This window comes from Dermacentor albipictus, chromosome 2 (assembly GCF_038994185.2).
Source record: "Dermacentor albipictus isolate Rhodes 1998 colony chromosome 2, USDA_Dalb.pri_finalv2, whole genome shotgun sequence".
Classification (NCBI taxonomy): Eukaryota; Metazoa; Arthropoda; class Arachnida; order Ixodida; family Ixodidae; genus Dermacentor; species Dermacentor albipictus.
The window spans coordinates 94722289-94745922 of NC_091822.1; the positions used below are offsets into that span (position 1 = coordinate 94722289).

The window sequence follows — 23634 nt, forward strand, 5'->3', positions numbered from 1 at the left end:
ACTAAGTTTATTTCCGCAACAAGCCTACCTTATGTATCTTATTTTCGCCGAGTCACGCACTAAACTTTAGAAGTAACGAACAGCAATCTATCGACCACTCAGGAATCATATCTGGTACATAATATAGAATGAGGAAACAAGAACCACACGTGGATCAGCATGGCAGGCAATTGATCTAGTATGGTCTTTTCCAAGCCAACGGCGACAAAAAACGAGACATAAAAAGTACCGTCTGCGCTTCACTATCATACTATCCACAACATAACACACTTCCAACGCCTAAGGCCCAGTCAGTGATAAAACTCGCACGACTATGGGAATAATGACCAACGAGTAACACGGAAAAAAACATAAAAAGGCGTCTTACTACAGCGTCTGCGTCAAAACTAAAATCTGTAATAGTCACTCACCTAAAAAATGGATAAAACATGTGACTGCGCGAAAAATGAACCACGTGACAATGAAATGGACAGAACAGTTGAACAATAAAGGTCTAAAGAACAACGTCTCCGTCAAAAAAAAGTGCAACAAAAGCTTAAGAGCCACTAGAAAATCGTCAACAAAATAAAAACTAGTTAAATAAAAGGAAGACAGACGGAAAAACCAAATGGAATGTATCTAACATGATGCCTGAATGAAACCTTCTGAAACCGAGAGAAACGCCCGGCTTGTTCAATTCAGCATCAGAAGAAGTTCACTGAATGCAAGACACGTGTCGTCTACCAAATCCCTCTAAGCTGTGGTCGCAGCTATATCGGTCAAATAGGTCGATGTTTTAATGAGCGTGCAATGGAACCTTGTCGTAATCTGTGCAACAATGAAGGGAGTTTCCTTGCCGAGAATTGTAGAGACTGCACTAATTGCCGCCCTCAGTTTGACAAAACTAAATTTTTGAAGTTTGGAAAAGACAGGTTCGAGCGGGAAATTGTGGAAGCCTATTTTATCAAGAAAGAGCGAAACGCATGCGTCAGCAGGCCGACCGTTGTGCTTAGTGACAAGGAGACGACTTTTTTAGAAGGTTTCATTCAGGCCTCATGTTTGAGTGATTCCATATGGTTTTTCCGTCTGTCTTCCTTTTATGTAACTAGTTTTTATTTTGTTTACGATTTTCCAGTGGCTCTCAAGCTTTTGTTGAATTTCTTTTTTGACGCAGACTTTGTTCTTTAGACCTCTATCATTCAACTCTTCTGTCCATTTCATTGTTTGTCACGTGGTTCATTTTTCGCGCGGTCACATGTTTTATCAATTTTTTAGGTGGGTGACTATTAGAGATTATAGTTTTGACGCAGACGCCGTTTTGATGTTTTTTCCGTGTTATTCGTTGGTCATTCTTGCCATAGTCGTGCGGGTTTTATCACTGACTGGGCCTTAGGCATTTGAAGTGTGTTATGTTGTGGATAGTTTGATAGTGAAGCGTACACGGTACTTCTTATGTCTCGTTTTTTGTCGCCGTTGGCTTGGAAAAGACCATACTAGATCAACTGCCTCCCGCTCCGATCCACGTGTGGTTCTTGTTTGCTCATGCGATATTATGAGCCAGATTTGATTCCTGAGTGGTCGATAGATTGCTGTTTTTTACTTCTAAAGTTTAGGTCACTTCATGTTGCATTACCAACCACAATAGTTTTTTTTTTTTACTATGCAACTAGCGATACAGCTTTCCCTTTCGCAAAGCTCGTATTTATTCGTTTCTCTAAAGAAATTCTTAAGATTCACGCAAGCGTACGCGGAATTATTTCATAATGGCGGTGCTGGTGGTGGTGGCGGGTTAACAGCACGCTAGTGTAGACTAGCGATTTATGACAGATATGTGCTACCACACATCCATCAAAACATTTTTATACGAAATAATTTTGCGAGATCGTCTAGTTGCTCCAACATGGAAATGACCCAGAATGAGATCCTGCTGGCAACAACCCGGAGAATCCAGCACAACTGTGAGGTATGAGTTTTCTACCATGTAGATATTTCCCTTGCTAGGTAAAAGGTTAGGCAAACCATCTGTGTGGCTAGCGTGAATGCTGTAATCATCATGAAGCTAATAACTGAGCAATACCGGTCACTTCATATTTCGTTAACAACCACAATAGGTTTTTTTTTTCTATGCAACTAGCGATACAGCTTTCCCTTTCGCAAAGTTCGTATTTATTCGTTTCTATAAAGAAATTCTTAAGATTCACGCAAGCGTACGCGGAATTATTTCATAATGGCGGTGCTGGTGGTGGTGGCGGGTTAACAGCACGCTAGTGTAGACTAGCGATTTATGACAGATGTGTGCTACCACACATCCATCAAAACATTTTTATACAAAATAATGTTGCGAGATCGGCTAGTTGCTCCAACATGGAAAGGACGCGGAATGAAATCCTGCTGGCAACAAACCGGAGAATCCAGCACAACTGTGAGGTATGAGTTTTCTACCATGTAGATATTTCCCTTGCTAGGTAAAAGGTTAGGCAAACCATCTGTGTGGCTAGCGTGAATGCTGTAATCATCATGAAGCTAATAACTGAGCAATACCGGTCACTTCATATTTCGTTAACAACGACAATAGGTTTTTTTTTTCTATGCAACTAGCGATACAGCTTTCCCTTTCGCAAAGCTCGTATTTATTCGTTTCTCTAAAGAAATTCTTAAGATTCACGCAAGCGTACGCGGAATTATTTCATAATGGCGGTGCTGGTGGTGGTGGCGGGTTAACAGCACGCTAGTGTAGACTAGCGATTTATGACAGATGTGTGCTACCACACATCCATCAAAACATTTTTATACAAAATAATGTTGCGAGATCGGCTAGTTGCTCCAACATGGAAAGGACGCGGAATGAAATCCTGCTGGCAACAAACCGGAGAATCCAGCACAACTGTGAGGTATGAGTTTTCTACCATGTAGATATTTCCCTTGCTAGGTAAAAGGTTAGGCAAACCATCTCTGTGGCTAGCGTGAATACTGTAATCATGATGTAACCAATAACTGAGGAGTGCCGGTCACTTCATATTTCGTTAACAACCACAATAGGTTTTTTTTTTCTATGCAACTAGCGATACAGCTTTCCCTTTCGCAAAGCTCGTATTTATTCGTTTCTATAAAGAAATTCTTAAGTTACACGGAAGCGTACGCGGAATTATTTCATAATGGCGGTGCTGGTGGTGGCGGTGGGTTAACACCACGCTGGTGTAGACTAGCGATTTGTCACAGATGTGTGCTACCACACATACATCAAAACATTTTTATACGAAATAATGTTGCGATGTCGGCTAGTTGCTCCATTATTCGTGAGTGGGAACAACGCGAAGGATGCCAACAAAAATTATTGCACATTGCAATCAACGCGACTACCTTCTAGGATTGAAAGAACAGTGCGTGAAGTTTCATTAAATAATTAAATTATGGGGTTTTACGTGCCAAAACCACTTTCTGATTATGAGGCACGCCGTAGTGGAGGACTCCGGAAATTTCGACCACCCGGGGTTCTTTAACGTGCCCCTAAATCTAAGTACACGGGTGTTTTCGCATTTCGCCCCCATCAATATAAGGCCGCCGTGGCCGGGATTCGATGCCGCGACCTCGTGCTCAGCAGCCTAACACCATAGCCACTGAGCAACCACGGCGGGTTGAAGCTTCATTTTGAGCCCCTGGCTTTATAACGAACACGGGCTGTAACGAGCATCGCGCTTTAGCTTAGTCGCAACGATTCCTGTGATTTAGGACACGTATATGGTAAAATACATCGATTTGTACAATAGTCTAGTATGGATGATGATAATGTGTGGTAATTTATGGCGCAAAGGCCAGGTTTGGCCAAAGATCACCATGACAAGTGGCAAAAAATGCAGTCTACCCCTCAAAAAGCACAATAAAGGTGAGCGCGGGAGAACAGATATTTACTTACGAATGGCATAGTAAGTGACAGGCGCATACTCTTTTGGGTACAATTGTGTAGCTGTTAAGCAATTATTAAAATAAATTTTTGCTTTGCCCGTGAACAACGTCAAGCATTCGGACCCTTGACCCGTGCTGTTGCTGTGTTTCTCCCATTGCGTATGCATTTACGTTTACTGTGTGAATTGCTCCAAAGGTATCATCCAGCATGCAAAAATTAAAAAAGGAAATCAGTCAGCTGAAATTCATTTTTTTTTTTATTTTCACATGCTAAATGATACCTTAGGAGCAATCCACGGAGTAAACACAAATTTTTGTGCAGGAGAAGAAAAACAGCAACAGCGCGACCCAATGGTCGGAACACTTGACGTCCGTAAGGCGGAAATTTGCCTCAGTTATTGGTTAGCAGCAGCACAATTGTAACCGAAAAGAATATGAGTCTGTCACTTACAACATACTATTCGAAAGCAAAGAAATTTCTGTGGCTCCCGCGCTCACCTTTGTTGCGCCTTTTTGGGGAGTACGTGGCATTATTTTGTTATCATATCCTTGATGTCGAACATGAGATGTCGCGGTACGCGTAAGGCCTAGGTTGCCTGCAAAACTCAATGTATTTTTTTTTCTTGGACTGAGAGGGACACACTTAGCCCTGGAACCGCACGAGGTGGTCTCGCAAACTATTTCGAAGCGCAAGCGCGTGTAAAGACAGCCTCTGAAAAGGACTGGCCGAGGGGCGTCCTCCGCGCATGGTTGTAGGCTGCCTAATACGGCCGCAGAAAGATGAGCGTATGAAAGAAGAGGCGCAAGCAGAAAGAAGCCCGAAAGAAAGAAAAGCCGCGTCCCCGTTGCTAGGCGACACCGGCTATACGGAGCATGCGCAGCGCGGTGTCCATCTGGGAACCCCAGCAAGCAGCTTTGTATACACATGTTAATGGTTCAACCGGTATACTGTAGCAAGTAACCTCTATATTTAGGCAAAGGCGCTCAATACTGTATGCCTATACAAGATGTAAAAGTGTGGTAACCTGGTGTTTAGGTGCACGCCTACTTACCTTTAATAGGAGATAAATTTGTAAAGGTTGATGTTTAACTTATATATTAAAGATGCACAAAACTGAGAATATACCCCTTTAATAAACGTTACCGTGCTAAGAGTGTGCCGTGCATACTGCATTCATGATGTAGCTAATAACTTTGAAGTACCGGCCGCGGTTATATATCTATAAACGTCGTGCGGCGTAACACTGCGAGGTCGTATTGCGGCGTTAGCCCGTTTTCTCTTGCTTTTTCGAGAAAGGGGATGTTAACCGAATTTTTTTTTCGGTTGTGTTCGTTCCGTTTTCTACGACGCACTCACACGTATTACGGAAATTTTGTTCTCAACAATAGCCATCGCATTCTTTTTTTTTTTGCGAGCGCTCTCATATATTATGGCTGTATACAGGCCAAAAAGGCAATGCCGAAGCGCACAGCTTATATATGTATCGTGCTGGTTCGCCAACCTCAGTGATCGCTATGTTGAGCAGGGCCATTGGCCTAATGCAGGAAGGCTAGCGTAGACATATAGTAATTTCAAGCTACTAGACTTGAAATGCGTGAGAACGGTGCCGGTGCATCACAGATATTTGATAGCGCCTGCCGCTTAGATGTTTCATGGTTGTTTTAGGATGGCCCTGCATGAGCATGCGCTCTTATGTTTTACTCCCTACGCCAACCGATCAGACAGTGAGCTGATTGACCATTTAATGCTGGTAATACAGATACACCGGTTTTCTTTGTTGAATTAAAGCCGATATAAGCAAAATAGTTCACAACACATAAACACACCGCGACTGATAATGCGCGTACACCGCGGCTGATAATGCGAGTCACATTTTTGCGCCCCCAAGACATATTTCCGCCTACAGTTGTTACCGATGGACCGAAAGGCTTCCCTGACGACCTTATATGAACGGACATGGCGTAAATTTCACGAAGTATGGCCTAAAACATTCCGAAATCGTTCCTCAGCACGCTACAGCAACACTTTCAAGCGGCGCCGCGCCGGATCGCCCAAGCCAGAGAGGAGGAAAGGGTCGCCGCGCGCCCTATCCTCCTCGCCCGATGAAAAGGTCTATAGCTATAGGATGTTAGGATGTTTTTCATTCATTGCTTTTTGCTGCAACAATGCCCAACTGGGGAAACTGAAGAAAAAAATTCATGCACAAAATTCTCGCTTTAAAGGTTGCGGGTGTAGCGAAGGTGAATTCAGCAACACCGCCCGAAAGCCACCGGGAAACTGAAGAGTCGAAGAGCATTGTGGTCACGCAAGCACAGAGCACATTGAAGTTGCATAGAAGTGTGCAATAAAAGCCACTTTAGAGAGTGCCCCGTTTCTTCGCCAGGTCTAGAAGCGCTACGTGCTTGTGTACCGAAGCCATTCCGATGCTACTGTGCAAGATCATAATAATCTAGCGATAAATTATCATCGTCAGTCTTGCGCACGTTTCCCTTAACACCCTGCGCTAAACATTTTGGGGACGGGAACGCAATGTCCCGTTGATAGACGCGCGCCTAAAAGTACCGGGAGCGCAGTGTTAAAGCCCACGCCAAACTTTTTTTCAGCGTAGCCATAATTGTGTCCTAGAAAGCCGCCAGTGGCAACAATAGTGGGCGCACAGTCTGAGAGATAGTGACGATAACCACCTTGACGCCATCAGAACGGTCGGTCCCGGTTCCCTTCCACGTGCAGTTTTCCGATCTACAACTTGCTCCCTTTTCAGGCGCACTTGCTTTTTGGGAAAGGGCACCGCAGATTTCCGCCCGAAAAAAGTCAAGTGGTGGGGATATTCACCCTCGCCTCTTCATTCTGTTTCATTTGGGGAAGGGAGGCTGCATGTCACAATCTCGGTGCCTGGTTTCACATTCTATAGCTTTTCGCGGTGCTGCTCGGTGATCTGCATTCTGCCTTCCACCAAAAACTGCTCGTGTGTCTGCTCTGCCATGTCGCTGAACGTGAGAGGCGCTGAGCAGTTGGCCGGGAAGAAGCTTGCCCAGCTTAAGCGTCGCAGCCGGGACCTCCGGAAGTGGCTGCTGTTAAAGATCCTTCTGGCGGCAGCCCGGAAGATCCGGCACAACTGGGAAGTATGCTGAGTTTCCGTCAATGCAGATGTTTCCATCACTAGCTTAAAGGTAGCTGAGCCCTCCCTGTTTCATGTGTGGGTGTTGCTATCGTGATATACTTCAAAAGCAAAGAGTCGGTCGCTTTAGAATATGTTCATAATCACGGTAGGACTTATTTTGATGCGCATAATTAGCCGTACAGTTATTAAGTCGCAGCGGAATATAGGATTTCCCGCGCTTCACCGCCAGCTATAGGATACGCGTAGTGATCTGGACGACTTCATAATGCATAGTTCGCAGTTTACAGCGCATAGTGCCGACGCCCCTCTGTGTTCGTCTGGGTATTGCTGTCGTAAAGGACATAATAACGAAGAGCCGGTAGCTTGACATTTCGTTTATAGCCGCGATGGTGTTTTATTTTGTGGTCGAATGAATAAGGCGTGAAAAATCGAGGACCAAGAGCACACGACGAACGCCACCCTCTATTTATTCTCGTATTTCCGAACCTTATTACTTCCACCAGCACCTCTGACCGAGTAGGTCTGGCATGAATGTTTGCTTGCTTTAGACGTTTACCTTAGAAAAACTTGGAAAAGTAGCCGTACGCTGCTAATTTACTTTATTTTTCTTGGACATTATTTTGTAGAAATGCACGGTACTCAGGGATATTTCCGTGTTGGCCATGTGAATGAGCACTAGCGGTGCAGTTAGGTTAAACTGCTTTTTTGGCATTGTTGGCATTCGCTGAAAGACACATTCGCCGCAAAGAGGACTCGCGCACGAAACAGGAAGACGCATGCTGCCCGCGTCATCAATGTGACTTCATTTTTTTTTTCGCGCGTGTCCTCTTCCGGCAAATATGTCTCGGCAGTTTGGATGAGCTTGGGATATGTTGATTGGAAATTATAGCGGATATAGTAACGATGCGTACTAAAGTCAAAACGGATGCGCAAGGAGCGCTGTATCGCAAATGTTTTTTGTGGTAAGCTCGATAAAAAAAACGCGCAGCCCACATGGGTGTGAGCATAACTGCACCAAAGAAAATGGGATAAAGCCAAAGTGCTCGCACAGGTAGATATTTACTCTGTCAATCGGATGCGGCGGCACAGAGCTGTCTTTATTGTGAAGCACTACGTATGGTACGGTTGATAGCTGTCCGCGTGCTGAAACTTCGTGTGATAAAATCTTTATCCCATTAGTAATCACTGCATTAGCCAACTCTCCCTCGTGCTGTCCGTGAAAAAAAAAAGGGGGGGTCGCATATCTGCGCAAGAGGCATTGTTTTTTTTTTTTCATTGCATAGTCGTGCTTAGAGACGTGACTATGTTTTATGCTGTTTCAATAGAAGACAGTGTGTGACAGCACTCATCCTGTGGCCTGTTTTAAAGGGACCCTGAAACGCTTTTGACGATTTTCTACAAACGTACTGAGTCGTTAGAGTAGGTCCTTCTGATCATTAATTGACACATCTAAGTGCTCCGCGTAAAGCGTGTAATTTATTATAACGTTTTAAAAATGCACATCGCTGCCGATCGCAGCGCACTGCCCGGCGGAATTTTAAGCCGCCCCTACCCATATGACCGAAATTACCCATATGACGTCGGTGGGGCGAGCTATCCGATTGGCTGACCAGGGCGCGTGATCGATAATTTTTCCAACTTTATGGTAAACAAATGATCTTCTTAATAGTTGGAATGTTAGTTAATTTGTTTTTATAAAAAGAAAGTAGCATAAAGAGAATGCACAAGAACAATTTTTCAGTGCACTTAAGCACTTCCGGCACACAGCAAGTGTCGTCTGCTTGTGTTACAACGTACTCCATTTTGACGAGAGCTCCGCGGTCAGAGTTGGTCTGTCTTTTCGCGAGCACTATGATTCGACTTTGTTGCCTTGTGACTGGCAGCGACTGGCAATATGTCAAGCTGCGACATCGTGTCCCTCTGCAAGGCAGCGTACGAGCGAACTGGCTGCGGCGCATCGGACTGCCGCTATATCCGATCCGCGCCAGGATTTGCGCGTTTGTGGCCGTCACTTTACACCGGAAGATTACTAACGCAATAGCGTTTCGCGAGTCCCGTATTAGGGCAAACGCAAGCGCAAGGGGACAGGGTCTGGCCGCTTGACTGTGCCGTAACGGGATGAGCCGAGATGAGCAGAAGGGCAAATGTGAATGGTCTGCACGGTGCAGCCACCTGGTGGCAGAGAGCTCAGCCATACACAGTAGTAGCAAAGAAGCGTATTCTTCGCTGCTGGTGTGTATTTTTCGCAGGAGTGTAATCATCAACACGTTGTTTTCATAAATGTTTAAAATGTTTTACACTAGATTAGAGCAATATTAGCGCTTTGTTTGGCTGTTTAAGCGCTGCGCCAACAAGTGTCTGGACCGTGCAGACCAATCAGGCCGCTCATGTACACTCACGGACAGAATAAAGTGGACCACGGGATCTCCGAAAACGTTCAATTCCCGAGCAGCCTGTAGCAGTAACCAGTAAAACTGCCCACGATAACGTTGTTAGCATATACTAGTCGAGGTCCAAAATGCAAATACCAGATTGCGTTGTGAGGTTGCGGAAATATTCGGCTTTTTCTTAGATTTCATGGTCCATAATATTCTGTCCGCGACTGTACGTCTACGCCAAAGTTCCTTCATCAGCTTGAGCTTATGCCTCCAGTCATTTGCCGAAATGACCAGCTTGCCTGTGGTTAAAGGGATATCAGACACGTTCGGCGCTACGACAGAATGCTCGCAACGCACGCTGCTTCGATAGCTCTCGCTTGGGGTCGACAGCCAAGCGGCTAGCGGAGAGGTGTCGCGCGGGCGGGGACGGGCTCCAAAACCGGAAGTGGACGATGTTGACGTCGCATCGTGACGCAGGACCAGTGAAGGCGGAGCTTAGCCCCGCTCGCTCGGCGAACGAGTTGAGGAGGAAAAGCATGGCTGGGGAGGAGGGTAACTTCTAATCGCTTGTAGCTCCATTAATACGTAACGCTTCACTTAAATTGTGGTGCGAATGTTCTACTTAAGCTGTACCCTACGCGTCTACAAAATTTGTCCGAACCGTTTCAGGGGCCCTTTAACTCTTGTACACGCCATCACCCTGCCCTGTAACTTCTAAACTCTGTATTAATTCCAGCTATCTCCGTTTTCAATTGTCTTGCTGGGTATGATTCCGCGCAGGTAGGGTACGAGAAACAAGCACAAATGGGCAGCGCGCTATATTGTTCCTGTATGTCTTCAGAATTTTCCTTTTCATGGGCTGGCTGTGCGGGAACCATGCGGCAGGATGCTAGCAATGTGGAAATTACTGGCCTGTCAGAGAAAACTTTTCATTGCAAGTACCTTATGTAGTAAAGTTCACTGAAATGCAAGTCATTTATTGCTAAATGCCTAATTGTGGTCAACCACTTCAGCAGATCCAGCGTTTATAATAATTACGATCCGCTTACAAGCGAGATTACAAAAGCAGAAGTCATAGCATGATTTAGAATGACGTGTGAGCTTGCCGGCTGCTCCTCTATTATGCAAGGAGTTGGTATTTCTTGGTCTGTCAGAAATTATTGTACGAGTAGGTTTTGTTTTGCACACTCAGTATAAAAGCAACCCACAGCAAAATAAAATGTTATTTGAGCAACACCTGAGTTTTTATAGTAATTACTTAATAATTGAAGTATCTACAAGTGAAATCTCACTACAGCACATCAAAAATGCTAGAATGGGCTATGCATTAAGCTTGTAATGCTTAAATTTGAATATTGAAGTATCAAGTTACATAGCAAACGTGATATGCTGGGCATTGCAAGGTTAAACTACTGATAATTAGCATCCTATCAATATTTTTTGAATGTGTCAGAAGCAATTTCATAGCTGACCAAGTCTTTGGTGTTGTTGCGAACTCTGCATGACTAAAAAATTTTCTTTGACACTTATGTTACACACTATTTATATTAAGTTTAAGGCATCATGAAGATTATAGAAAAAGGTCGTAGATGGAGGCCAGTAGCATTTAGAAAAAACAAGTGATTAATGACTTATATGCAAAGCCTTTCGCACTACTTTTACAAAATAGGTTTTGTCCCTAAAGTCTATATATATACATGGCAAAGCCCCTGGGAGTATTTCTACAACGCTCTTCTGGGGCAGCTGGTGTGCTTTCAAGATATGTGCAGTCATGAGTGCTGGAGTTACCACAAATTTTTTGCACACTGCAAAATACCTTACGTTAGCTGATGTATCTTAAAGGACACTATGTGCTCAATCTTTACAAAAAACCCGAAAAGGCCATGAGAGCCGTGGAATCTGTCTTGTGTGGCCTGCTGTACTGTTTACTGTGAAACACATACCCACAGACTTCAACTCTGTCGTGTTCAACAATAGGATCGCTTATAATGTCACCAAGCTTAGACTTAACAAAGCCAAGGAGTGGTTCATGCAGTTCTCGTGGTTTGCCTAACTGCGGCACTGCATTCTTGCATGAGGCTTTCTTAGTTTTTGACATGAATTTCTGTGTTTTAATGGTGGCCAATGCTTTCAGTTTTTTGCTGCTGTTACTCATCAGCAAACGTTCAACAATTTGCAATGAAACACCTTTGGCTGATGTCACTAGCTCTTTCAGCTTACCAAGGTTTGTTTCAAATGCAAAGCACGAATGTGCCCAAAGTGGTCCCTGAAGAACTACACTCTTTGGCAAGTGCATGATTTGATGCATATTAAAAGTCATCTGCTTCTTGCTGTACAGAAACTGTGTGTCTACAACAAATCTCGCAAGGCAATGTGTGCTTTCCGTGACATCTCTTGAAGACACACAGTCCTTGAGCAAGAGGCAAATGCCTTTTACAAAAAGTGAGAAATGTATCCTATATTCTGATGGCAAAATTCCTTGAAGGCATGGAAGTGCAAAATACAAAAGCCACTGTTGCCATTCTGTAGCTTTCCAATACTTTCTCAAAGCCAAAGAACGCTGAAGGCGAACAAAGCAGAGTGGCGGCTTTAGACTTTGGAGGCTGGAGTTCAAAACCTGTGGTGCCCCAATATAATATGGTTCATTGACATCTGTTAGCCACAGATCAGTGAGCTGCCGAGTCACTCCAAGCAACACACAGTGCATATAATCAGGAGTAAATCCCCAAATTATATCGAAGTGTCTCAGGTTGATGAGAGGAGACGGCCCTTTGATACCACTGATTGATGTCCCATATGATGCAGCTTCAGCCATTTGTTGAAGTGTTAGGTCATGCGTTCGCTCCTTGGGAATGTTGTCTGCTGGGTACTTGATGGTTCCTACATGCAAGTACATAAAAGTATAAATTAACCATACCACAGAACAGATTGCAGTACTTAACCTTTCACTGCAATTGAAAAGATTGCAAGATTTTAGTAAAAAATATAGGTACTTCTAAAATTAAGCTAAACCAAATGGATGTTGAATGCAATATGCTCTAGGTTTAGAGGACTGCAAAATTAAAAGATTACAAAATTAAATCAACATGGTATATTACACATCAAACTACAATGCATCATTATATAAGGTCTGTTTAATTTGCCTGCACCACCTGAACCAGCCATGAGGTGCTGTGCCCTGCCATTTGTTTCAGCAGTGTAGCAATGGCAGCCTCTGAACAATGCCAGAAAAAGGTGCTGGGCTGGTTCCCAATTTGTTTGCAACTTTCCTACTGACAGTACCACGTTAGCACAGACATGCAGATACGAAGCAAACAATGCAGCACATGGGCGCAAGCTCCGTTGAAACCCTGCTCGCATGCATCTGCTGTGTCTATGCAATGTGGGGTGCGCTGTTTACGTCAGACATGTATACTAGGATGTTGTGTATGTGTATTTACCATAGCCCACAATGCCACTGTTTGTGCCCATCGATTAGCAATACTATTTCGGATTAAACAACATAATGTCTGTAAAATTGTCAGCGCAGGTGGTATTCTTGTGTATTTATTGCCCTCTAAAGCCAAGTAATAAAATTACAAGGAAGAAGAATCACCAACATGTTTGCCAGTGAAGGCATGACGTTTATGTTCGACAGAGTCTTTGTTCTTTTGCAGTGTAAAAATGCTTATTCGTTAACTGAATGTATGTCATGTACATGTATACTCCTTCCTGCTGTATTTAAGAACAAACATGGCAGAAGTTGCCATGTACATACCTGTAGTTTAATGCCTACCATACTTGCACAGACACCGCACATTATGAAGACATACATAAGGCCTGCACTACATCTGCACCTCAGCATTCTGTTTTCAAGTGCAGCATTTTGCTTGCATTGCTGTAATCCAGCTGCACCATTTATGACCTTCTCGAGCCTTGCTCTGGAGTGGTTCACAATGGTGCCGGTGAATCGAACGAACCTATGAAATCGCACCCAAGTTCCTTCAAAATGAATTTTGTTAAATTGAAGGTTAGGTTGATGGCAGTGGATTAAATTGAATGTTTGATAAGAGGTACTAATTTCAACAGTACCTTTGTCTTAAATGAAGTCTATACATATGCCAGAGAGAGAGGCATGTAAATTGAACAGATGCAAGTTTGCCACAATGCACGAGCAGGATTAAAAAGCTGGATGGAGAGAGCGGAAAAAGACAAAAAAAAAGGATAGTCACAAGAATTTTCGCACCATCTACACTCTTCCCTGGGTGAAGACACCAGCTGCAGCCATGGTAGCCATTAAACTGGACGCTGTTCTGGAGGAGCGCTCTTGCCGGTGCATCAGCAGTACAACTTGCACAGTATACCTGTAATGGCAAAGTAAGAGATGAGGTTAAGATACTGCTAAGTAGTTATCACAGACATCTGCCTGAGCTCAATTACCTTGGAGTGAATGCTTTGCGACCCAGCTTTCCATGTGACTCTGGCTGTTTCAAGCCGATTCATCTGCTCCACGAATGACTTGACGAACAGTCATGTCAGCAGGGGACTGTCCATACCACAAAGCTGGTATCAGAACATTCTTGCTACGCAGATGTGGTGGCAACTCATTTATGGTAACTTGAATAGGCCAAATTGAATACTTGGATGATTTGAAAATCGGTGCCCCATCTACATTGAGCAGTAGCGTTAAGTCGTGACGTGAAATCTTCGCCTTAATGTCTTTATACAACTGACCGTCAGTGAAATCGGTCATTTGGCTGTTATCTCTGTTCTGAGCAATGTCTTCAAGTTGGCTGGAAAGGGCAGCTACCACAGATGTGTCAGCAAGGAGACAGGAGATTTGCTATTGGAGTGGCAACGTCAAAAAAAAAGTGGCCATCGAGGAGCATTTTGCGGCCACTGTACTGTTTATGACAGATTGAACAGCAGCCCTCAACGCTGTTTCTTTCTTGAAATTTCCTGAAGTTTCAGCCAGCCACGTCAAGCATTCTGCGCAGTAGAAGTGAAACCTCGCGGCTTCGACACCTGCACCAACATACTTCTTGAAAAGGTATTTGGTTGCAGGAACATCGTTCCTGTCAAGAACATACGCGATCAGCTTCTGGAGAGCTTCAACGCCGTTCCAAGGAAGCCCGAACTCTATAGCGAAATTCACTGTTAAAGCAAGCAAGTCTTGCGGTGGGAGACCGTTGTGTGCGTCTTCATGTCACCATCATCTTCCGCAGAAGCTGTTCAAGCATTGCTCGGGTCATCAGATGGGAAAAAGTGATCTGTTCTATTGGCAGTGTCACCAGACACTGCTGAACACTCACTGATATCAGAAAACTGGGAAAACAGTTCAGCTTCATTCTGGCCATCATCGCCTAATTCTGCTGCCTGGCTGTTTGTGTGAAGGGGCGTTGCGTCAGTGTCAGGCTGCTGTAGTGGCGTAGCAGTGGATAGTGATACAGCAGAGGCACTTTGTGCACCTGTAACATGCGGGTCACATGAACTAGTTCCCATCAAACGAAATCTGGTCGTCTTCGGGAGATCCGCGACACTATTACTACCACCACAATCAAGATAGCATTTCCTCCGCTTCATCTTCGACACGTAGCTTCATACAGTGCAACACAACGTAACGCGTTTGCAAACTGATTTACACACCGAAATACGGCGCATAATGACTGCAGTCACTCAATTTAACACACTTATGGCACATGCCATCAAGCCTCAATGTTCTTCAGGGCGAACCACGATCGCATACACACCGCAACAATCACCACGACCACAGGGCTCCACACGACAACCGACCACGACAAACAACCCACACAACATAATGCCGATGACGATGGCAGCAATCTCATGGCAATATGTACAGTGAGTAGTCAATATCTACAATAAAACTCAAGCCAGCAAAAAAAAAAAACGAAACCCAAATAGTTATCTACATTACACATTCATTATGAATACATACTACTACCCAGTCGTACTTATTTATTTACTTATTTCAGTATACCCTAAAAGCCTTCACCCAATTGCTTAGCAAAAAAATTTTGCCCGCAGTTTTGTTTAGTGCTATTATATAAGATTAGCATGTGTCAAACGTTGTGCGCGAATGTGTAGAATAGCATGAAATTTTTTAAAAATAATTGAAATTAGCTGAACCGAATATGGCCTCGAAGTAATTTGGCCGGTGGAGGTGATATGGACATCATCAGCGTCATGGAAGCCGATGTGTCGCTTATTGCATACTATTGCCATCGGCCTTTGCAATTTTTCTTGTTCCTTTCGTCGTCAGTGGTTAGTTGTGTTTTCGATCGTCTGTCTTTTGTTCGCTCGTCAGTTAGTTCATATATCTCGCTCAGCTTTTGTTCCTTTTAAGTCTCTTGCCTTCCGAATTTGTTTAGTATCCGCCGCCCTTTCTCTTTGGCTCATTTGTTTTATTTTAATTACTATTAGCATTAGGTACTTCATGTTCGCACTCGTGCACTTTGTCCACGAAGAGGACAACCGTCTTCACATCGTGCACGTTGACGACATCGAGGGATTCGACCCAAATCATGAAACAGATTTTGATAATCGATTGCTGTGTTCTGTCATGTGGCGGGACGACATCAATGAAGAAAACACGGGAACCTACAGTGGACAGATCTTGATGTTGGACCGTAAGTGGCTAACATTCTCATTTATGAAGGTGTTTCTATTCCTCTACCACTTGTGAAAATTTTGAAGTCGCTTGCAACATTTGCATATCTGGAGACCGTGCTTTGCGAACAGAACCAATTTGGGATCGTAACCCATTACTTACAAAATCTGACACTCGCATGAAGACAGCATGCAAGTTATTGTAGATCATTGTTTAATTAGCACTGATTCATTTAACGGTGACGATCACTCTTGGAGCTGGAATGCAGGACCGGTAATAAACAAAAAAAAACTACGCTATATCTCGAAATATACATGTGTAAATGAAGATATACGAAAATATATGGCAGTAAAGCAGATATGCACATGTGTGCAAATAAAATTAGTAAGTAAGATTAAAACTGTGATGCATGGGAAGTTGATTGATGGGGTTATGGTAATATTATGTGGGTTTAATACATTCACTCATCTTGCTGCCTAAATAAATATTACACCATCGGACTTCAGCTGCTTTCACAAACTTCTTCAAAACGTAGTCTTGGCTGCTAGGATGTTAGGTGAAACTTTTTAGGAAAGCAAGAAACATAATGCTCTATTTTTTGTGTGTTAAAGGCACACGAGAAGGCTTGGAGAAACGGCAAACGGCAAAGAGGGTGCACATACCAAAACTCTATGTGGACGACGACACAACTGAAGATGAAGATAAAACGAAAGAAAGAAAAGTAATGATATTTTACCAACTGTCACAGGAGTATAAGCCAAGTATATCAACAAAGTACAGCATGCATTGTTTGCACATTTCACTTAGCCTAAATTAAAATTGTACTCCTGCATACACATGTATGAGCCGCTGGATAGGAGTGCTGCTCCACCAATAGTTTTTCACGAGGGAAGTGTGCATGCTTTCTTTTTTTCTTGTCTGTAGAGGCGAAAGCATCATCGTGCCGCCGCGAAGACAATGGCGTATGAACAAATCTTGCAATCAAATGTGAAGGCTGCATTAATCAGCAATGAATGTCTTCCAACGAGCCAAGCTGGACAAAGAAAGGTAAGTGCAACTTGAATTTAGTAGCTAGCTGATATGTATTGCAAAGCTGACATTTATCTTGCCTGCAGGGCGCAAAACGGACACGAACTCCATCAAGTTCTTTGTGTGAGTGACTCGCTTTGCTCTAGGAGCGAGTTGCTTCAAGCAATAAAAGAAACAAAAAATTGGAAGCAAAGAGCCCTCAACCTGCAGAATCAAAATCGAAAACTGCTTGAACAAACAATGTCGTTGCAACGCTGCCTCCAGTCGCAGATATTCAACTGTAAGTGCCTCTATGTTTTCATGCTGGTGTTCAACTTTGCACTGTAAGGAATGCACACTTGACAATCACAAGTTTATAAAAGACATAAATCATGTGTTCTAATTATTGTTTTAGTGGAAGCAAGGTTGAAATTCCTCCCATCTGGCGGGCCTGCAAGCCCTGCAGGCTCTGAACTTGCCCAAATTCCACGTGAAGGGGATGATGAAAGACATGGTAAGCTGTGCGGGGCCCAAGCAATGCAGTCATTCAAAGGGACATTTTTAGCTTTACATTGCTGCTGTTGGCTTATGTGCTTTTGAAGAAGCATGTTCATTTTTGATGAAAGCCGTGGGAGAAATGTATATATCCTTTTGTATATTCTTCATGCAGACCTGCCAGAAACTCCACCAGCACTGCGGGGTATTCCACATGCGGAACCCACTGCATCACAGCCCGCCCAGACTGAAGGTAATTTTATACAGCATAAATTTGTACTACAAATGCTATACATATGTCATAACCATTTGCATCATTTAAAGGTGCATTCAGTGAAATGTACATCGCATTTCTTCCTGTCAATTCCACAGCTGTTATTGGAACACATTCGAGTACAATTGAGTGCTCCTTGTGGTTTAAGCCAGGGGTCCATTTTTTCGCAAAGGTTTAGATTGCATGTCCTCCTTCCAACATATATATTGCCATAAAAGCATTGCGAATTTCAGAAAAGGACAATGTTTTGAATCCCCGAAATCAGATCCCTGTCGATTCCACGGTGCTTATGTCATTGTCACAGTAAACAACATTGCTTTACATGTGGCTGCATATGCTTATTCAGGCTATGCTTCCATGACTGGTAGTGTGAACAAGCACTAAATTTCTAGTAAATGGTTTACTCGAAACGGAGGCACACATATACACTGAGGATGCACACATGCCTTCACAAATGTTATGGATATTGGGAAGACTTCTTGCTTTGATACATGAGACAACGGGCGCAATATCGTAATGCACACCAGAACCAATGAAATATGTTTTTTTCTGGCAGAGGGAGGCACAAAGGGCACCTAAAGTTGCAGTGATTGCTTCTACAGCTATTATTCTTGTTACTTTGACTTTGTCTTGGCAAAAGCAAGGTTTGTAAAAAAAAATAGTCTGCATCCACATGTGCTAAATGCAACACTAGCCACTTATTACGTCCTTTCTTGACATTGTAACACTTGCTTAATATAACCTTCAGGCAATGGCCCATCTGGCTCACTTGCTAAACAACTGCTTTCTTGCAATTCACATAAGGCATTAAATAGCATATTTTGCAAGCATACATATGTTCTATCTGGTTGTGGACTACTCTTGCAAATTGTCTCTGACTTGCATAGGGCCAATAAGCTACCTTAACGGCGCAGTGTTCCAGCCTTTTCAAGTCAACATTATGGGCAGCACTGTCGCTGTTGTGCTATCTTTACTTGCGTAAAATCTTGCACAGTTTGAGAGGTCTGACAGAAAGTGTTGTTAAAGCAGTTTTTCTTCAGTCCCAAGATAGTCAAAAGCAATATGTAAGAAGAGTAGTAGTCCACTACCAGATAGGACGTACGTATTCTTGCAAAAAAATGGCTTTTAGTACTTCTTGTGGATTGCAAAGAAGCAGTTGTTTAGCAGATACTACAGTTCCTTGGCAAGCTCTGTGCCAGCTAGCTGGGCCATTGCCTGAATCTTAAATTAAGAGAGCATTATAATGTCGGGAAAGAATGCAGTGAGCAGCTTGTTTCATTGTAGCACATCTGGGTGCAAACCATACGTAATTGATTAGTAATTGGAAGCAGCGAAAATTGCAAAGTTAGCTTCACTCTGCCGCTTCTTCTGTCAGAAAAAGAATTGTCATTTTTAATGGTCTGTGCTCTGACACTGACAGTTTTTTGAAACAGAAAGTCTCATCACTACCTGTGGCATTTAAAGGCATGTGTGTGCGCGTGTGTGCGCGCGCGCGCGCGTGTGTGTGTGTGCGTGCGTGTGTGCGTGCGTGTGTGCGTGCGTGTGTGCGCGTGCGTGTGTGCGCGTGCGTGTGTGCGCGTGCGTGTGTGTGCGTGCGTGTGTGTGTGTGCGTGCGTGTGTGTGCGTGCGTGTGTGTGCGTGTGTGTGTGTGCGTGCGTGCGTGTGTGCGTGTGTGTGTGTGCGTGCGTGTGTGTGTGTGTGTGTGTGTGTGTGCACCTCAGTGCCACTCATTGAATGTAAGCTTCTGTCTCACTCCTCTTGTTTCTAGCATTTAAAACCTGTTAGAATATCATACAAACAAGGCCAGATATCAACTGTTGTCTGCTAAAAACGCTTCTTTTTCTGCTTACAGCACAGAAGCCAAACTTTTCATATACGGAAAACGGCTTTGTAAGTGATATTTTGTTGCTTAACCACTGCTTAGCAGTTCATCATAGAATAATAACAGAAGTCTTTTGCTCATGTATAGCACAATTACTGCATGTGTTTAGCGCAACATACTTCAATTTAGGCATTTTAAAAACGAGTCAACTAATTACAGCTCGCCCACTGTTTTCATGTCTTTCTGTGCTTGTTGTTAGTGTGATGATTTCCTTATGGTGTTATGTAAGCAAACAAGCTAAATTGTCACAGTGAGCTTGGTTGTGCCATATGTGTCAGTGGTAGAAGAAACCTGTGACGTACTTTTATAAGTACTGTAAGCCAACTACAACAAGGTCAAGCAACATGTGAAAACTAAACGGGAATGTTTGGGAGGTGGTACTGTTTGGAGGTAGTAATGGTAGTAATTGTTTTTGCCTTTAATTAACATAGTAAAAGAAAAAAAAATGCATTGGCCTGCTCGTAGCAGCAGAACCTGTAGCCTCTATGTGACACTCTGTGAAGCTAATTTGGAGGCTGCCCCTTTTCTATTTTCATGGGTGGTGTGTGTGCAGGTTACGTAAACTAGTCTGAAGATCACTGACCATTGCAGTTTTGTTTTTGCAGTTTCACCTAAAAGATGGCTTCTGCATTTCTGGAGCGCAAGCAGCTAAACTCTTTGCCAACAAGAAAGGGACGCTTGTATGTAAGGATACAGTGCAGGCTCTGTGCAGTAACACCGTCCTTGCCACAAGGAGCGTCAGCGGCAATGTAGCCTCCAGGAAGAGGGCATTGGGCGAGCTACCGAAACGGCAGTTAACCCCCAAGAAGGTGCATGTCGTAGTGGGTAAGCTGTCACAAAATGTTAATGCCACCACTAAAAATGCAGCTTTGGGTTTGAATGCTGCAGCTCACTAAACAGTAAACATTTGGGTAGGTTGTGGTTATACTGGAATGATGGAAGACAGCACAGTATCTCTTTCCATTGCTTTTAATTTCTTGTACTGCTTCTACTTTACATTGCTTGGTGGCAGCCTAGGAACTTTGTGCAAGGCCCTGCTACAGAATCAGACAGCATTTTTTCTCTGTGCTTTCGTGCTTGAAAATCTAGTTCTCAAGATGTGCTGATAGTTTTCATCTATGGGAGTATCTTATGTTGTTATATTACTATAATTTGCAAACCAAGAAGTCACAGCAAATGGTTTCAGAAAGCTTATGTTCACACTGTCACAGACAAATGAACACTGGAAGAGTTGGCAACAGTTATAATTTTCACACGGACATCTATGAAGTAATGATCATAAAATTTTAATTACGTTGAAGTGCACAACTTCTGGAAATGCAGAACCCAAGTGACCTTAAGTGGACTGAAGTGAGTTTCAACTGAACCATTCATCAAAGGACAGAAGGGTCGTGCTTAGTCCTAGTTTCTTGGCACATTGAAATGTTTGTTTACAAGGCCAAAACGCTTTGTATTAGAAGAGCATGCCTTTATTGTAGCCTCATGGGAATGAGCAAGTGTAGTTATCTGAAGCATCTAAACAAATTCTCCCTAAATTAAACAGTGGTACTTCTACCACTTCATTCTTAGGTTATTGCTTGTGCAGATAATGCAATTTAAACATACACAGATAGGATCATTTGTCATAATGAGAATATTTTCTATATTCCGCTTCAATCACTACATTGTATGATTCTTGAAGTTAATTTTTTGCTTATATAAACATTACAATTGTTTTCAGCTACAATCCAGCACTGGGACCAACAAAAGAATGTAGATGTGTCTGACACACTCAAGAACTTGTCAAGGCTCCTCACTGAGAAAATACAAGATGTCTTGAAGGCCCTGCGATAGATGGAGTTCAAATAAATAAAAAAAGCTAAACTGCCTTTGTTGCGTGAAATCCATCAGTAGCCAAAGACGCCTTTGGTAGGCTTCTACTGTGACCAGTTGCAATGGGGACCAACTGGAGCCAGTTGCAACTGGGACTAACTGGGAATTGTTCCATACATCAGTTGAACTGGGACCAGTTGCATCCCAGTTGCAAATTTTCACCTGGGTGGTCGGCCTTGCGAGTAGTGACGGGCTCGACACCGGCCCAACGGGTGCCGCACCACTGGCAACGCTTGCCGTTTCCGAGGAGGGCGGTGCTGCCGCTAGCCCTTTTGCGGGCTGGAACCCGGAAGTTGCAGTCGAGGGTGCTGGCCAGGTCCCGAGGCGAGGCCTAACATGGTCGGCGTGTTCCTGCCACGTGGCCCCGTCTGGCACGCGGACGAGCAGCGATGAGGCGCTGCTCATCGCTGCTCATCGCTCATCGCTGGTCCGCTGGACACCACCTGTCCAGCGGACCAGGGTGGGCCAGGAGGGAAGTTCCTGGCGAAAACTGGAGCTCCCGACTCCGGCAAAGGCCCGAGACGGCACCCTCGGTCAGCAGCCAGCTTCTGCTCCAGGAGCACTGTGGATCGGAGGTCTGGATGCAAGACGTCCAAGGGTGCCTTGACCATCCGACCCAGCAGGAGCCCACAGGGGGCACGGCCAGTGACATAGTGGGGCATGGTCCGATATTGAAACAGTATCCAGGATATCTGCGTCTGGAAATTCCCAGTCTGGCTCTAGAGCTTTTGTACCACCCGCTCGGCTTCACCATTTGAAGCAGGGTGGTACGGCGGAACCATCATCCGGCGGATTCCATTCTTCTTCAGCCAGGCCAGGTACTATGTGCTGGCGAAAGCAGGACCATTGTCGGACACAATGACATCCGGCAACCCCTGGGCGGCGAAGACCTGTCGCAGCACTGCAATGGTCGCACCTCTGATGGAGTGGTGACAGGTAGAACCTCCACCCACTTCGGTAAGACATCCACCACTACCAGGAAGTAATGGCCTTTGAAGGGCCCCCCAAAATCCCCATGCAGGCGGGAGCAGGGGTGATTTCCACATGACGTGAGGCCCGCTGATGCTACTCGCACATTTGGCAGCTCTGCACCATTTCAGCGATGTCCTGGTCCAGGCCAGGCCACCAAACAGGGGACTGGGCCACCATCTTAGTCTTTTTCACACCGGGATGACCCGTGTGCAGCAACTGCAGGACCCTGGATCGGAGACATTGAGGCATCAACATCCTGGAACCCCACAGTAGGCAGCCCTGCTGCAAGCTCAGCTCAGCGGCCTTGTGGCTATATGCCTGCTGCACCAGTTCCTCCCCACGGGACACCGCCTTGACGACCTGAGACAGGACTGGGTCCGCGCTGATCGCTTGCGATACCTTGGATCTGGAGAGCACCTCCGGGTACACGTGCTCCAGCATGAACACTGTGGTATTCTGTGGTTCGTTGTTGATGGCGAATTTCAGCAAGCATGTCATCCGCGAAACTGTATCCTTCGCCGAGTTGATCCATTAGGGGCCGATTTCTTTTTTTCTTGCTATCTTGAAATAAATCTAATATACTAACTTACCTTTATACTAATAATTCACATGCAAAAGTTTATTACTCTTGCCTAATTAGTTTATGAAATATAGCCCGTCACCATATAGTCACACTGGGCCCTTACGCTACTGTAAAATACGCGAAGTGAAAAACATTTATTTCAAGCTATGAAACATCACAAAAAACAAATAGCGAATAGTCAAGCACGTCAAGCACTTATTTAGTGCGATATGGCTTAAATAATGGAATACACATGCCGTCGTCATACTTTGTGCATTGTGTGTGCACTGCACTGTTGCAATTATCTCACGCACACCTCCACCTCTTGCCATTAGGTATTGGTGCAACAGAGTGGGCCACTTGGTCATACCGTGTACCAGTCAGGATATCGCGAGTCTTTGGGATTCTTCATTGACCAGGTCCTCTATGCTTATTGTCCTATCGTATTGGGTATCTTTGTGGAATTTGCCTGCGGAATTCCACCTGCGTGACATTGAACCCTGTGCTATGAATTAGCGCTCAAGCGTTGCTGATCGATACATCACAAAGTCAAGTGAAAATCGGCCACCACCACTTTTTG

At 44.2% G+C, this 23634-nt stretch overlaps 1 protein-coding gene and 1 long non-coding RNA gene across 7 annotated transcripts in view; one reads left to right on the plus strand and one right to left on the minus strand.

The window, feature by feature from the left end:
• Positions 1-6049: 6049 nt before the first annotated feature.
• LOC135902698 (uncharacterized) overlaps positions 6050-23634 on the minus strand; it is a 196800-nt gene continuing 179215 nt past the window's right edge. For 3 of the 5 annotated variants that reach the window (XM_065432919.1, XM_070533749.1, XM_070533748.1), the window contains 2 exons: positions 13608-13725; positions 6050-12262 (listed from right to left, as the gene is read on the minus strand). In XM_065432919.1, coding sequence (XP_065288991.1) covers positions 11244-12262; positions 13608-13725 — 1137 coding nt within the window. In that variant the 3' untranslated portion in view covers positions 6050-11243. The remainder of the gene's footprint in view (positions 12263-13607; positions 13726-23634) is intronic. The other 2 variants (XR_010564573.2, XR_010564572.2) reach the window with 1 other exon arrangement.
• On the plus strand, positions 17295-21518 carry LOC135918090 (uncharacterized). 2 transcript variants are annotated; one of them, XR_011511785.1, is made up of 4 exons: positions 17295-17511; positions 17668-17745; positions 19619-19656; positions 20254-21518. It is a non-coding gene; the product is annotated as an uncharacterized lncRNA (long non-coding RNA). The 2 variants fall into 2 exon arrangements; XR_011511784.1 differs by lacking the exon at positions 17295-17511 and having other exon boundaries at positions 17529-17745.